The sequence below is a fragment of the Oncorhynchus mykiss genome, chromosome 15 (assembly GCF_013265735.2).
Source record: "Oncorhynchus mykiss isolate Arlee chromosome 15, USDA_OmykA_1.1, whole genome shotgun sequence".
Lineage (NCBI taxonomy): Eukaryota > Metazoa > Chordata > Actinopteri > Salmoniformes > Salmonidae > Oncorhynchus > Oncorhynchus mykiss.
The window spans coordinates 10,588,774-10,605,065 of NC_048579.1; the positions used below are offsets into that span (position 1 = coordinate 10,588,774).

Genomic DNA, 16,292 nt, shown 5'->3' on the forward strand with positions numbered 1-16,292 from the left:
CAACTATGAAATAACACATATGGAATCATGTAGTAACCAAAAAAAGTTTTAAACAAATCAAAATGGATTTTATAATTGAGATTCTTCAAAGTAGTCACCCTTTGCCTTGATGACAGCTTTGCACACTCTTGACATTCTCTCAACCAGCATCATGAGGATGTCACCTGTAATGTATTTCAATTAACAGGTGTGCCTTGTTAAAAGTTCATGTGTGGAATTTCTTTCCTTCTTAATGCATTTGAGCCAATCAGTTGTGTTGTGGCAAGGTAGGGGTGGTATACAGAAGATAGCCCTATTTGGCAAAAGACTAAGTCCATATTATGTCAAGAACAGCTCAAATAAGCAAAGAGAAACGACAGTCCATCATTACTTTAAGACATGAAGGTCAGTCAATTTGGAAAATTTCAAGAACATTGAAAGTGCAGTCCTAAAAACCATCAAGTGCTATGATGAAACTGTCTCTCATGAGGACCGCCACAGGAAAGGAAGACCCAGAGTTACCTCTGCTGTGATGAAACTGTCTCTCATGAGGACCGCCACAGGAAAGGAAGACCCAGAGTTACCTCTGCTGTGATGAAACTGTCTCTCATGAGGACCGCCACAGGAAAGGAAGACCCAGAGTTACCTCTGCTATGATGAAACTGTCTCTCATGAGGACCACCACAGGAAAGGAAGACCCAGAGTTACTTCTGCTGCAGAGGATAAGTTCATTAGAGTTAACTGTCTCTCATGAGGACCACCACAGGAAAGGAAGACCCAGAGTTACCTCTGCTGCAGAGGATAAGTTCATTTGAGTTACCAGCCTCAGAAATTGCAGCCCAAATAAATGCTCCACAGAGTTCAAGTAACAGACACATCTCAACATCAACTGTTCAGAGGGGACTGTGTGAATCAGGCCTTCATGGTCAAATTGTTGCAAAGAAATCACTACTAAAGGACACCAATAAGAAGAAGAGACTTGTTTGGGCCAAGAAACATGAGCAATGGACATTAGACCGGTGGAAATCTGTCCTTTGGTCTGATGAGTCCAAATTTGAACGGATGATCTCCACATGTGTGGTTCCCACCGTGAAGCATGGAGGAGGAGGTTTGATGGTGATTTGATGGTGACACGGTCAGTGATTCATTTAAAATGAAAGACACACTTAACCAGCATGGCTACCACAGCATTCTGCAGTGATATGCCATCCCACCTGGTTTGCGCTCAGTGGGACTATCATTTGTTTTTCAACAAGACAATGACCCAACACACCTCCAGGCTGTTAAGGGCTATTTTACCAAGAAGGAGAGTGATGGTGCTGCATCAGATAACCTATGAGATGGTTTGGTATGAGTTGGAGCGCAGAGTGAAGGAAAAGCAGCCAACAAGTGCTCAGCATATGTGGGAACTCCTTCAAGGCTGTTGGAAAAGCATTCCAGGTGAAGCTGGTTGAGAGAATGCCAAAAGTGTGCAAAGCTGTCATCGAGGCAAAGGGTGGCTACTTTGAATTATCTCAAATATAAAATATATTTAGATTTGTTTAACACTTTTTTGGCTACTACATGATTCTATCTGTTATTTTAGTTTTGACATCTTCACTATTATTCTACAATGGAGAAAATTGTCATACTAAAGAAAACCCTTTGAATGAGTAGGAATGTCCAAACATTTGACTGGTACTGTATCTTTATTTATATAATTTAAGGTCTTTTTTTTCTTCTCTAGATTGCAGGAAATGGCAGTTACAGGTGTTATAAAATACAAACATCTGAGGCACTGCCCTCCTCTGGGCCAAACCCCACCGTCATACTCAGCAGCGCTACCTTGGTCAAATAAATCTGATCAGCTGGATGTCACAGCATTCCCTCCTGTGTCTGGGGCTACAAAAGAAAGTACAGATACCTTCACTACCTCTAGTTGTGCGTGTGTTTGTGGTCTTAGAGTGCCCTCTAGTGGTATTTGCCCTACATTTCATAATCCAGACTTCATCCTCTCTGTCTTTGTCAGACTCACCTCTCGGTCCTTGTGCAACCTTAAAGAACCTTGGGGGGGGTCAAGTTTAAGGAGCTCCTTTAGCACCCCGGACTCAGTGACTGCCTGCAGGGAGAAACTTTGTACTGGGGAAGAGGGAGGAGCATCGGGGCGAGTCGCATTAGAAGGAGTGGGAGATGAGGAAATGTTGGATGGGCAAGGAGGCATGGCTGAGTCAAAATAGGAATCCGGACTTAATGAAGTGGTGATTAAAGAGCTCAGCCGTGTGCTCCTGGTCAGTAACAACCACAGATGTTTGTTAGGGGCCTCATATACGTATGCATAAACTATGTTGGCGTTTTGAATTAATCACCTTAGAAAGCCCTGTCCATTTCGTTACTAGGCTTTTATACTCAGTTTCAACCTGTCGTTGAACTCCTTTCCACAACATAAATCCATCACAATGATGTGAGTTTTAAAAGCAGGATACTGTTTTGATGATAAATGTTTGGTGTGATTTGTAATTTGATTTGAATTGATGTCAGAGTGGCTAAATGAGCAATAGAGCCCTGAGTACCAGGCCATTAGGACCTGATGGAGGGACAATAGAGCTCTGAGTACCAGGCCATTAGTGACCTGATGGAGGGACAATAGAGCTCTGAGTACCAGGCCATTAGTGACCTGATGGAGGGACAATAGAGCCCTGAGTACCAGGCCATTAGTGACCTGATGGAGGAACAATAGAGCCCTGAGTACCAGGCCATTAGTGACCTGATGGAGGGACAATAGAGCCCTGAGTACCAGACCATTAGTGACCTGATGGAGGGACAATAGAGCTCTGAGTACCAGGCCATTAGGACCTGATGGAGGAACAATAGAGCTCTGAGTACCAGGCCATTAGTGACCTGATGGAGGGACAATAGAGCCCTGAGTACCAGGCCATTAGTGACCTGATGGAGGAACAATAGAGCCCTGAGTACCAGGCCATTAGTGACCTGATGGAGGGACAATAGAGCCCTGAGTACCAGGCCATTAGTGACCTGATGGAGGAACAATAGAGCCCTGAGTACCAGGCCATTAGTGACCTGATGGAGGAACAATAGAGCCCTGAGTACCAGGCCATTAGTGACCTGATGGAGGGACAATAGAGCCCTGAGTACCAGGCCATTAGTGACCTGATGGAGGGACAATAGAGCTCTGAGTACCAGGCCATTAGTGACCTGATGGAGGAACAATAGAGCCCTGAGTACCAGGCCATTAGGACCTGATGGAGGGACAATAGAGCTCTGAGTACCAGGCCATTAGGACCCGATGGAGGGACAATAGAGCTCTGAGTACCAGACCATTAGTGACCTGATGGAGGGACAATAGAGCCCTGAGTACCAGGCCATTAGTGACCTGATGGAGGGACAATAGAGCTCTGAGTACCAGGCCATTAGTGACCTGATGGAGGGACAATAGAGCTCTGAGTACCAGACCATTAGGACCTGATGGAGGAACAATAGAGCCCTGAGTACCAGGCCATTAGGACCTGATGGAGGGACAATAGAGCTCTGAGTACCAGGCCATTAGTGACCTGATGGAGGAACAATAGAGCCCCGAGTTCCAGGCCATTAGTGACCTGATGGTCATTAGTGAGTTGGAGTGCATAAGAGGAGATTACCGTGACTCAGAGGCCGTGGTGGAAAAACTGCCCAAATGTCATACTTGAGTAAAAAGTAAAGATACTTTAATAGAAAATGACTCAAGTAAGTGAGTTACCCAGTAAAATACTACTTGAGTAAAAGTCTAAAAGTATTTGATTTTAAATATACTTAAGTATCAAAAGTAAATGTAATTTCATATTCTTTATATTAAGGAAACCAGACGGCACAATTGCTTGTTGTTTTTATTAACGACCATTTTGCTATCCTGATAAGCATTCAACATTTAACGAGGTACTTTTGGCTGTCAGGAAAAATGTATGGAGTAAAAAAGTATATTATTTTCTTTAGGAATGTAGTGAAGTAAAAGTAGTCAAAAAAATATAAATAGTAAAGTACAGATAACCCAAACAACTACTTAGGTAGTACTTTAAAGTATTTTTACCTAAGTACCTTTACACAACTGCTCAGAAGTCATGTGGAATTTTAACTCAGTCATGGTAACAGACCTAAGTCTGACTCAGTATTACACACACCTCGTTGTGGTGTTCCGGGGTTCTGTAGTCTTCATGCTGAAGGACATGACAGTGAGAGGTGGAGGCGGCAGGTCTTTGACCTCGGTGACCAGGTCGCTATGCAACGCCATCACTTCCACCAACTCACTGGCTGGCTGCTCAGCTCTACAGGGGACAGGAGAGAGGGTCACGGTGCGTGTTAGTGGTGTGTGTGTGCGTGGGAGGGGGTGTGAGCATATGTGTGTTTGTGTATAAGTGTATGCAGTGCGTGTCTCAGAGAGCGTGTGTAGTCAGAGCGTGTGTGTATGTGAGCTCTTGATGTCCAGCTAGCAGGGTCCTTTGACCTTCCTGCGAGGATGAAGTGTTTCCGGCTGGAGGTGTTGGTTCCAAACACCTTCAGGTCGGAGGGCAGAGACGGCTATTCAGCTTGCAGGATAAATACAATAACAATGGATACGATAGGAGTGTGTGTGTTTGTGTGAATAGCCGTCTCTGCCCTCCGACCTGAATGGGGCGACATTCTCCAGGTGTTTGGAACCAACACCTCCAGCCGGGAACACTTCCTCCTCGCAGGAAGGTCAAAGGACCCTGCTAGCTGGACATCAAAAGCTCACGTACACACACGCTCTGACTGGGTTGGCTCCCCCCTTGGGTTGTGCCGTGGCGGAGGTCTTTGTGGGCTATACTCAGCCTTGTCTCAGGATGGTAAATTGGTGGTTGAAGGTATCCCTCTAGTGGTGTGTGGGCTGTGCTTTGGCAAAGTGGGTGGGGTTATATCCTGCCTGTTTGGCCCTGTCCGGGGGTGTCCTCGGATGGGGCCACAGTGTCTCCCGACCCCTCCTGTCTCAGCCTCCAGTATTTATGCTGCAGTAGTTTGTGTCGGGGGGCTGGGGTCAGTCTGTTATATCTGGAGTACTTCTCCTGTCTTATCCGGTGTCCTGTGTGAATTTAAGTATGCTCTCTCTAATTCTCTCTTTCTCTCGGAGGACCTGAGCCCTAGGACCATGCCTAAGGACTACCTGGCGTGATGACTCCTTGCTGTCCACAGTCCACCTGGCCGTGCTGCTGCTCCAGTTTCAACTGTCCTGCCTGCGGCTATGGAACCCTGACCTGTTCACTGGATATGCTACCTGTCTCAGACCTGCTGTTTTCAACTCTCTGGTAGAGATCCTCTTAATGATCGGCTATGAAAAGCCAACTGACATTTACTCCTGAAGTGTTGACTTGTTGCACCCTTGACAACTACTGTGATTATTATTATTTGACCATGCTGGTCATTTATGAACATTTGAACATCTTGGCCATGTCTGTTATAATCTCCACCCAGAAGAGAACTGGCCACCCCACATAGCCAGGTGCTGACCAATAGTATGGCATGTTGGAGTGCATGACCTCATAGTATTTTACTGCCAGCCCTTGTTGCCATTAATGTTAGCTTCTCAAAGATGCTCTCTGGTGGTCAAACTAAGTTATTGAAATGACATGGAGCTGTAGGCAGGTTCATAAATCGACTCCCCAAGATGACAAGGTAAAAATCTGTTGTTCTGCCCCCGAACAAGGCAGTTCCTAGGTCGTCATTGTAAACAACAATTTGTTCTTAACTGACTTGCCTAGTTAATAAATGTTAAATAAATAGAATATGTAATAAAAGGCCTAAAAGCCCTCTATTTACTGTAGCTGTTTTAGCGTAATGTACTTGTTGGCATAAAGACCTACTTCAATATGCAGTATATAAATCATTCATTCATTTGTCCATGTCATCACACAACATACAAGTCATCCATGCCTTTAAAACACACAGTCAGGCATTTTAGTTCTAAAACTAAAAAACAACGGGAGCCTTTAATAATTAAACAATGAGTAAAACAGCAACATGTTGGCTAAAGTGATTGAATTCACGAATGCATTTGACTGAGAAAAAAAATAAATTGTATAGCCTTTAATACAGCACAGCAAAGTTTAGAAACAGACGGATTTGTGAAATTGCTTTCCCCGACATTGTGCGGTTACGCGAGGCTTGGTGATCTCAGAATCAGTAGGATATTTAACAAACACTCAAATAGGCAACAGATGCAGGAACAGCATGAGGCTGAGTGAATCACTCATTCCTGTTCTTCCTTCAAACTAAGTTATATTACAATGCAGGTTGAAGACATTCTGATCGTCTTTAGCATGCAGTCTCTCCTCTTGCTACAGCTAATTTTGTACAAATTAAGTGGATTATAATACATTTATATAGTTGCAGGAGTTGATGCATTTTTCATTAGGGCAAATCTGGTCTGTGATATTGAGTTAGAAATGTTAAACTTTAGAGTACTTAAACATCGAATACATTGCAAGTCTGCCCTTTAGGCTACACTTTACAATAGGACTCAACTGACTGACCGCAGCATCTATCAGTAGTCTAAACTGTGACACAGATTGGGGGATTTTTCCACATATATAGCTTTATGCTGCAAAAATAGCCTACTAAACAGGCCAAGCCTAAACATATATATTAGAAAATTAGCCTAAATAAACTAGAATATTTCATAAATAAACAAAGTAGCTCAGCTCACCTTTTTCCCCCTCCCTATCCTCGCTGGACTCTCTTTCAGTTTCTTCTACACATCAGCAAAGGACTCAAGAACGCACTTTCTAAAGAGGGGTTACCACTCCTTCACACTGTGGTAAATCTAGTCTGTTTGTTATTTAGAACCATTTATGTTTCTTAGAGGGAGAGAAACCAAAAGCCCACCGTGCCAATTTTTCAAAAATCAATCAGTCCACATGTCAAGCGTAAATGCACCATTGTATTTACCCAAGTTCTCTCTCAACTCCGGGACCACCCGCCAGCATTTTGATAGTGCAACCCTCAGTAACAGTCCAGATGAAAAATGATCAGGCCTACTGTACATCTTACTGTTGAACGAAAGTCAAGGTTGGAACTGTTGCTGTTAAAATACAATACATATGTCTTACTCTGAACTGGAATAAACAGAATGGTCTACATCTGTGTGATGTGACCAACAAGCACATCTATATTCTGGGCTCTGTTTTAGACAGTACAACAATCAGGTGATGCTCAGCCTTGAAACTGTTTCTGTACGTTAGAGTTGAACACCCTGACTCACATAGGTATGTGGTGCCAAACGGGACCAGAACATCTACTGCTTTCTCAGTCAGGCAGGAGACCGCTTCCTGTTGTAGACGAACAACCCAGAACTGTGTGAGTGTGTTTGCCTCAAATATCATCTTGCTTCAATCAGTTTATTTCAGTTAAGAATACAAATTATTATTGTATTTTAACAGCAACAGTTCCAACCTAGACTAATTTTCAACAGTAAGATGAACAGTAGGCCTGATCATTATTCATCTGGACTGTTACTGAGGGTTGCACTATCATTAGCTAGCTTACTTTGGTGAATGTTAGCTATTGGCTGTGTACAAGGCCAGCGGATTGTTTGAAAGAGAAACTCACATCTACTACTATGAGAGTTAGTTAGTACTCCCTTATTTCTGCTTATCATCCATCACCTGTTATAAAATGACAACAATCCCTTGCTAGCTGACTTACTTTTCCACTGTCGAAGTACTGTTTCCTGAAGCACTGTTTCCTGAAGCACTGTTTCCTGAAGCACTGTTTCCTGAAGCACTGTTTCCTGAAGCACTGTTTCCTGAAGCATTCTGCCCTGTTCTGAAATAACTCTCTGGGTTTACCATCATGCTGTGGATGTTTGGTCAGGACTTGTCCTTTTACTCATTTCTTCGTTATGAGAGACTCATTAGTAAGCACTTCCCCCGCACAAAACACATTGTGGGCGCTCCTCGTTCTAAGTTTGTGCGAGAAAGAGAGAAACTCTGCAGTTGTATGGCGTTTCATGACAATAGAGCTCAGTCAGAACTTGTTGCTAGCATGAGTCCATTTGATGACAGCGGCGAGAGATGGCGAGTGGGAAGTCAGCGGCAGACAGCGCATCATCTCCTGCTGAACCACTGCATTGTGTGTGTGATCTTCAAGAAAACTGCAGAAAAAAAAGATCTGGTAAACCAGGAAGCACACGGGCATCTCCCTCTCACACTCGTGCAGCTGACAAACTGAGCACTTGGCCAAATCAATTTCAGTAATTAATTAAATCATTATAAATGTACTCTGACGCGTCACGACCCACCGTTAACATGTCCGCGACCTAACCATACATACAAAGGCTGGTCTACGGTAGTGTTGCACGGTATTCCGAAACAGTGATACTTTTTCGATAGTAGAACATTTGGTGCTAGAATGTGTTACTTTCGGTACTTCTGTCAAATGTGTCTCACGGATCAAGTCTGGCTGGCTGGCTGACTGGCTGGCTGACTGGCTGACTGGCTGACTGGCTGGCTGGCTGACTGGCTGGCTGACTGGCTAGCTGACTGGCTAACTGACTGACTGGCTAACTGACTGACTGGCTATCTAGCTGACTGGCTGACTGACTGGCTAACTGACTGGCTGGCTAGCTGACTGGCTAGCTAGCTGACTGGCTAACTGACTGAGTGTATGTGTGACTGATAAGCAGAAAGGGTGGTGGAGGTGTTTTACACTAACTCACCATCATCAACGATTCAGTCACCGTCCTGCCTCTCTGGCCATCCGAGAGTTCCTCGTCCACCTCTACATACACACTGGTCAAATCCACCACCTAGACACAGCACACACACACACATCAAAACAAGGCTATAACACACACTAGACAACTTGTTCACTAAACACACAGATTAAAAGGGGCGAAACTGTTAACACACCTGTCGGAACAGGGCTTGGACAACAAACACACACACACATGACTATCACCTCGTATTTTACCTTCTCTCCCTTGGCCATATTGAGCTGCCAGACCAGTCATCCCCTGAAAGCACATCCAGGTAGGCAAGTTAAGAACAAGTTCTCATTTACAACTGCAACCTGGCCGAGATAAAGCAAAGCAGTTCGACACATACAACAACACAGCATTACACATGGAGTAAAACAAACATACAGTCAATAATACAGTAGAAACAAGTCTATATACAATGTGAGCAAGTGAGGTGAGATAAGGGAGGTAAAGGCAAAAAAAAGGCCATGGTGGCAAAGTAAATACAATATAGCAAGTAAAACACTGGAATGGTAGATTTGCAGTGGAAGAATGTGCTAAGTAGAAATAATGGGGTGCAAAGGAGCAAAATAAATAAATAAATACAGTAGGGGGAGAGGTTGTTTAGGCTAAATTATAGATGGGCTATGTACAGGTGCAGTAATCTGTGAGCTGCTCTGACAGCTGGTGCTTAAAGCTAGTGAGGGGGATAAGTGTTTCCAGTTTCAGAGATTTTTGTAGTTCGTTCCAGTCATTGGCTGCAGAGAACTGGAAGGAGTGGCGGCCAAAGGAAGAATTGGCTTTGGGGGTGACCAGAGAAATATACCTGTTGGAGCGCGTGCTACAGGTGGGTGCTGCTATGGTGACCAGCGAGCTGAGATAAGGGGGGACTTTACCTAGAAGGGTCTTGGAGGGTAAGTGGGTTTGGCGACGAGTATGAAGCGAGGGCCAGCCAACGAGAGCGTACAGGTCGCAGTGGTGGGTAGTATATGGGGCTTTGGTGACAAGAGATGGCACTGTGATAGACTGAATCCAATTTATTGAGTAGGGTATGGCCACTCTAAAACGTGCAGTTTTGTCAAACAACACAATGCCACAGATGTCTCAAGTTGAGGGAGCGTGCAATTGGCATGCTGACTGCAGGAATGTCCACCAGAGCTGTTGCAAGAATTTAATGTTAATGTCTCTACTATAAGCCACCACCAATATAATTTTTGAGAAAATGGCAGTACATCCAACCGGCCTTACAACCGCAGCCACGTGTAACCACCAGCCCAGGACCTCCACATCAGACTTCTTCACCTGCAGGATCGTCTGAGACCAGCCACTCGGACAGCTGATGAAACCGAGGAGTATTTCTGTCCATAATAAAGCCCTTTTGTGGGGAAAAACAAATTCTAATTGTCTGGGCCTGGATCCCAAGTGGGTGGGCCTATGCCCTCCCAGACCTACACCCGTGCCCAGTCATGTGAAATCCAGTTTAGGGCCTAATGAATTTATTTAAATTAACTGATTTCCTGATATGAACTGTAACTCAGTAAAATTGTTACGTTTATATTTTTGTTCAGTATATTAAAAGAGCCTTTCCAAACATGGGTATGTTGTAAGCAGAGGAAGTTTGGAAAGTCTGTTTAATAATACATTTCTTTAGATATTGTCTCAAATTCACCCTGTCATAATGACCAACCGTCATATCCACTGACACAGTAAATTGAAAAGGAACTTGGAGGCTCCAAGATAGCAGCTTGAACGCCCGCTACCGACAGAGCTCTGCATACCCACTTTTGAAACATAGTGAAAAGTGTATTATTTTGAACTAAATACACCAGGTTATTGATGATTTAACATTATATTTTCCAAAATGTCAGCGCGGTGACAAAAAGAGAAATCTTATGGCTACCTCCTCAGCTAGCAATGCTCAGGCATCATCCAATGTCGTTACATAGGAGGCAAATGCTTTGATTGACAACTGCCACAACTATACTGGTCTGACAGACTCTATGACACGTACCGTGTCAGACGAGGATTTTCCTTCTTTGCCTATAACCCCAAGCAAACCTCCAGCTTCCAAGAAAGGCATGTTTGGAACTGGGCCCAGATGCCACTGCCAATAATGATGTTATCGCCACTCTTTCCAGGCTCATCAATGCAAGGTGCGATGCTTCAAGAGAAAATGGTTGGCGACAACTCAATGAAAATCGAGGGCTTAAAAAAAATGTAAAAGTTGAATGGAACTTCTGACTTCCTGTTTCGGTGTAACCCAATTACAATAGGAGCAACGCTAATGTATGTAAACAGACCCGCGTTGCTAAATTTCGCTAGCGACAGACCACTTTCTAAAATGTCATCATCACAGAGTAGCTAGCCAGCTAACTGTGGGTAATTAATCATATTACGATCATTCAGTGTAAATGTAACTCAATCTAGTAATTCTGGAAAAGCTAGCTAACGTTAACTGGCTAATAGTTTCTTTGCTGTTAGTGAGAGCTATTGTAACGTTAGCAGACAGCATGAGCTTGCTGGCTAAGCCGTATTTTCATGTTCCCTCTTGTCTAGCTCGCTAACATGCTTGTTTGTTTACAGTAACTTTCCGTTCAGATTCACTTCTCTGTGTTAGAAGCCGGAGCCATTGCTATTTACTGACAACCTTCATCTCTCTTGGTACACATCTCAACACAACAGAAGTTTCCGCGCCAAATATTATTCCCGTTGAAAGTCATTTCCAGGAAATGACGCAGCATGAAAGCAGCCAATCGCTGGTGTTTTCGAAGCTTGTCCAGAGAGGAAGAGGCAAAGCGAGAGGATTTACTCCGCTCGAAATCTGTCCACCAAAATAAAACCACTCATTGAAGAGTTGTATGGAGGATAATGAGAGAGTGTACAATTTGGTCAACAAAAAAATGTAATTGCTACGTGATGTTTATTTGATCGAATAGAAGTTCCGTAATGGTTAGGTTGTTAAGAATGCACTGATATAAGTGGACTCACCTGGCATTTTGGCAATTAGAAACAATAGGATTTTAAATCGGAGTTCTGCCTGTTGTTCACACGCATATCTGCCCTCTCATTGGCTAGGATCCCATCTTGTCTCCCCTCTCCCGTCTGGCTTCCATCTTTGAGGACATGTATTTCCATTGTTTGAGCGGTCTCTTTTCAATACATAATCTTTGGCTTGGCGCTTGGTATAACAATGTGTGTGGTCCAATGTCCGCTTGATGGCAATGTTGTTTCATCGTCGATGTAGGCTAGTACGGTAGGCCAACACTGTAGGTTACAACCTGGATAACCTTGATGTATTCCTCACTTTATTAGTCTGGGGTCTGGACTGTGAGGAATGTTGGTGATGGTGAGTTAAAGTTTGTTTATTGCTTGCTTGTTTCATCATCAAGAACACTCGTGCTCTCTCTCTCTCTCTCTCTCTCTCTCTCTCTCTCTCTCTCTCTCTCTCTCTCTCTCTCAATTAAATTCAAGGGGCTTTATTGGCTTGGGAAACATATGTTAACGTTGCCAAAGCAAGTGAGGTAGATAATATACATGTGAAATAAACAGTAAAAATTAAGAGTAAACATTACACATACAGAAGTTTCAAAATTATAAAGACATTACAAATGTAATATTATGTATATATACAGTGTTGTCTCTCTCTCTTTGTCTCTCTATATATATATATCACTCATTCTCACACACACAGTCCAACCTTCGTCCATGACCCGTATCTCCCACCTCTCTTTTGACAAGTGAGGGAAGGAACATTTCTCTGAAGAGAGGCAAGGACTATTTACAGATGCTTTGACAGCAGAAAGTGTCGCCTTTTTATCGCAATGAAGCTTGTTTCCATGGTGACCCTGGCGGGACTCTGTGCGCGCACAAAAGAATCCCCTGTCCCAGATTTGGAGGATGAAAGCGCGCTCGGGCATGTGGGCCACGCAGACGCATATTGGCACGGTGGTTCTACAATGCGTTCAAACATCAGTCCTACAAAAGATCCATTGTAGCCCATGCAAGTGCAGGTCTCTACTATTCAGCTTTGTTCTTGTTTTTGGATTATTGAAGGAATTAACACAGACAACGTTGTCAACGTGTGATAGGCCTAGGCATATTCTGTAAAACAGAGTCATCTGAGCTTTAGAAAATAATACCCTATAGCCAGGGGTGTAAAGTACTTGAGTAAAAAATACTTTAAAGTACTACTTAAGTCGTTTTTTGGAGTATCTGTATTTTACTTTACTATTTATATTTTTGACAACTTGTACTTTTACTTCACTACATTCCTAATGAAAATAATGTACTTTTTACTCCATACATTTTGCCTGACACCCAAAAGTACTTGTTACATTTTGAATGCTTAGAATGACAGGAAAATTACCAATTCACCACCTATTAAGACGACATCCCTGGTCATCCCTACTGCCTCTGATCTGGAGGACTCACTAAACAGAGAACATCCCTGGTCATCACTACTGCCTCTGATCTGGAGGACTCACTAAACAGAGAACATCCCTGGTCATCCCTACTGCCTCTGATCTGGTGGACTCACTAAACAGAGAACATCCCTGGTCATCCCTACTGCCTCGGGTCTGGAGGACTCACTAAACACAGAACATCCCTGGTCATCCCTACTACCTCTGATCTGGAGGACTCACTAAACAGAGAACATCCCTGGTCATCCCTACTACCTCTGATCTGGAGGACTCACTAAACAGAGAACATCCCTGGTCATCCCTACTGCCTCTGATCTGGAGGACTCACTAAACAGAGAACATCCCTGGTCATCCCTACTGTCTCTGATCTGGAGGCCTCACTAAACAGAGAACATCCCTGGTCATCCCTACTACCTCTGATCTGGAGGACTCACTAAACAGAGAACATCCCTGGTCATCCCTACTGCCTCGGGTCTGGAGGACTCACTAAACACAGAACATCCCTGGTCATCCCTACTGCCTCTGATCTGGAGGACTCACTAAACAGAGAACATCCCTGGTCATCCCGACTGCCTCTGATCTGGAGGACTCACTAAACAGAGAACATCCCTGGTCATCCCTACTACCTCTGATCTGGAGGACTCACTAAACAGAGAACATCCCTGGTCATCCCTACTGCCTCGGGTCTGGAGGACTCACTAAACACAGAACATCCCTGGTCATCCCTACTGCCTCCGATCTGGAGGACTCACTAAACAGAGAACATCCCTGGTCATCCCGACTGCCTCTGATCTGGAGGACTCACTAAACAGAGAACATCCCTGGTCATCCCTACTGCCTCTGATCTGGCAGACTCACTAAACAATTATGTCTGAGTGTTGGAGTGTGCCCCTGGCCATCCAAAACTAAAATTTAAATAAAATGGTGCCGTCTGATTTGCTTAATATAAGGAATTTTAAATAATATATCATTTAACATTTGTACTTAATTATAAATTGGGTGGTTTGAGCCATGAATGCTGATTGGTTAAAAACTGTGGTATATCAGACCATATACCACAGTATGACAAAACCAGTATTTTTACTGCTCTTATTATGTTAGTAACCTTTTCATAATAACAATAAGGCACCTCGCGGGTTTACGGTATATGGCCAATATACCATTGCTACGGGCTGTATCCAGGCACTCCGCATTGCGTTGTACTTTAGGACAGCCCTTGGCCATGGTATATTGGCCATATACCACACCTCCTCGAAGCCTTATTGCTTAAGTATATTTGAGCAATTACATTTACTTTTGATACTTAAGTATATTTAAAACCAAATCATTTTAGACTTTTACTCAAGTAGTATTTTACTGGGTGACTTTCACTTTTACTTGAGTAATCCTCTATGAAGGTATATTTACTTTAACTCAAGTATGACAATTGGGTACTTTTTCCACCACTGCCGATAGCACACTATCTGCTATAAAACATCAACTTTATGTACACAGTGTTGTGCCTTCAGTGTTACGCAATGAATTAGTGAACTAGGTTCATGTAGCCTAGACTGAGAGGCAACGTATGATCAGAGAGCCGATGTGTGACGTGTCTGGATATTTAGGGCGTGAGCTTATTTGTTTTAAAGATATTCAGGGAATGCTAATTTTGTCTCAAGATACCATGTGTGGCCACAACTTTAGTAACCTGGACACATAGTTATCTACTCGTTAATTTAACCCACTTGCCCACAGAACAAGATCCACTAATTGGACATGCCTGTAGTTGGTGAACCATGTGCCCGCTGTCCCCCGGTGTGGCCGGTCACGCATGTGTGTTTGCTCATGCATGTCCGACACAGGCCGGCGGTTTTTAAAAACGAACGTGCACGCCTCACTCGGCTACACTCGCGCGCAGAGTGTCTGAGTGCCGGTGCCTCGGTGCCTGTTGGTGACGTTTGGAACGAGGGAAGGGAAAAGCCAGGACCGTTTTTTATACAGTCAACGTTTGACGGACAAATACGCGTCTCTAATCATGGTGGGGCGGACAAGCAATGGAACGCAAGATTACGCAGGTGCTTCTGGTGCAACCTGTGCGTCTGGACGCAGGAGAGGAGCAGGCACCGTAAGTCAGCCAACCAACAATAGTATACTTGTAACCTCTACCTGTACTATGCCTCAGCCTAGATATCTGGACCTTTATGGCACAGGACACAGTGGAATTGGGCTATCCTTTAATTGTGGTTGCTGGTTCAAGCCTTTAGATGTCAGTCATGTAAAAAATGAAGTAGACCTATCAAGTAGGCCTACTTTTTCCCAGATTACTTTTGTAGCTGTAGTCTCTGGCTGTAGTAAGGTAGTGGCTGTAGTCTCTGGCTGTAGTAAGGTAGTGGCTGTAGTCTCTGACTGTAGTAAGGTAGTGGCTGTAGTCTCTGGCTGTAGAAAGGTAGTGGCTGTGGCTGTTGTCTCTGACTATACCCACACTGTGGCTGTAGTCTCTGACTGTAGTCTCTGACTATGCAACAGTGTCCGTTATGTTCTTGTAGAGGTATTTAAAGAAAGACAGATGTAGAGTCAGAGAGAATCTTATATAAAGTGGTAATAATCGATACAAAAAATGAAGCGAGAGAATGGTCCAGGGGAGAGAGAAGTAAAGATGGGGTGAGAGGTAAAGATGGAGAGAGAGGTAAAGATGGAGAGAGAGGTAAAGATGGAGAGAGAGGTAAAGATGGAGAGAGAAGTAAATATAGAAAGATGGAAAGAGAGGTAAAGATGGAGAGAGAAGTAACGAAGGAGAGAGAAGTAAAGATGGAGAGGGAGGTAAAGATGGAGAGGGAGGTAAAGATGGAGAGAGAGGTAAAGATGGAGAGAGAGGTAAATATGGAGAGGGAGGTAAAGATGGAGAGAGAGGTAAAGATGGAGAGAGAGGTAAAGATGGAGAGAGAAGTAAAGATGGAGAGGGAGGTAAAGATGGAGAGAGAAGTAACGAAGGAGAGAGAAGTAAAGATGGAGAGGGAGGTAAAGATGGAGAGAGAGGTAAAGATGGAGAGAGAGGTAAAGATGGAGAGAGAGGTAAAGATGGAGAGAGAAGTAACGAAGGAGAGAGAAGTAAAGATGGAGAGGGAGGTAAAGATGGAGAGAGAGGTAAAGATGAAGAGAGAGGTAAAGATGGAGAGAGAAGTAACGAAGGAGAT

The 16,292-nt window shown here is 43.8% G+C and overlaps 1 protein-coding gene and 1 long non-coding RNA gene across 4 annotated transcripts in view; one reads left to right on the forward strand and one right to left on the reverse strand.

The window, feature by feature from the left end:
- Nucleotides 1-5,775: 5,775 nt before the first annotated feature.
- LOC110490822 lies at nucleotides 5,776-11,411 on the reverse strand. Its single transcript, XR_002468752.2, has 4 exons — nucleotides 10,710-11,411; nucleotides 8,932-8,974; nucleotides 8,678-8,767; nucleotides 5,776-8,113 (listed from the first exon to the last, which is right to left on the reverse strand). It is a non-coding gene; the product is annotated as an uncharacterized LOC110490822 (long non-coding RNA).
- A 606-nt stretch (nucleotides 11,412-12,017) lies between these two features.
- Nucleotides 12,018-16,292, forward strand: part of LOC110490905 (choline-phosphate cytidylyltransferase B) — a 21,992-nt gene continuing 17,717 nt past the window's right edge. The window contains exon 1 of one of the 3 annotated variants that reach the window (XM_036943693.1): nucleotides 12,018-12,044. In XM_036943693.1, the coding sequence (XP_036799588.1) occupies nucleotides 12,033-12,044 (12 nt within the window). In that variant the 5' untranslated portion in view covers nucleotides 12,018-12,032. Of the gene's footprint in view, nucleotides 12,045-15,010; nucleotides 15,224-16,292 lie in introns of those variants that run through there. The other 2 variants (XM_036943694.1, XM_036943692.1) reach the window with 2 other exon arrangements.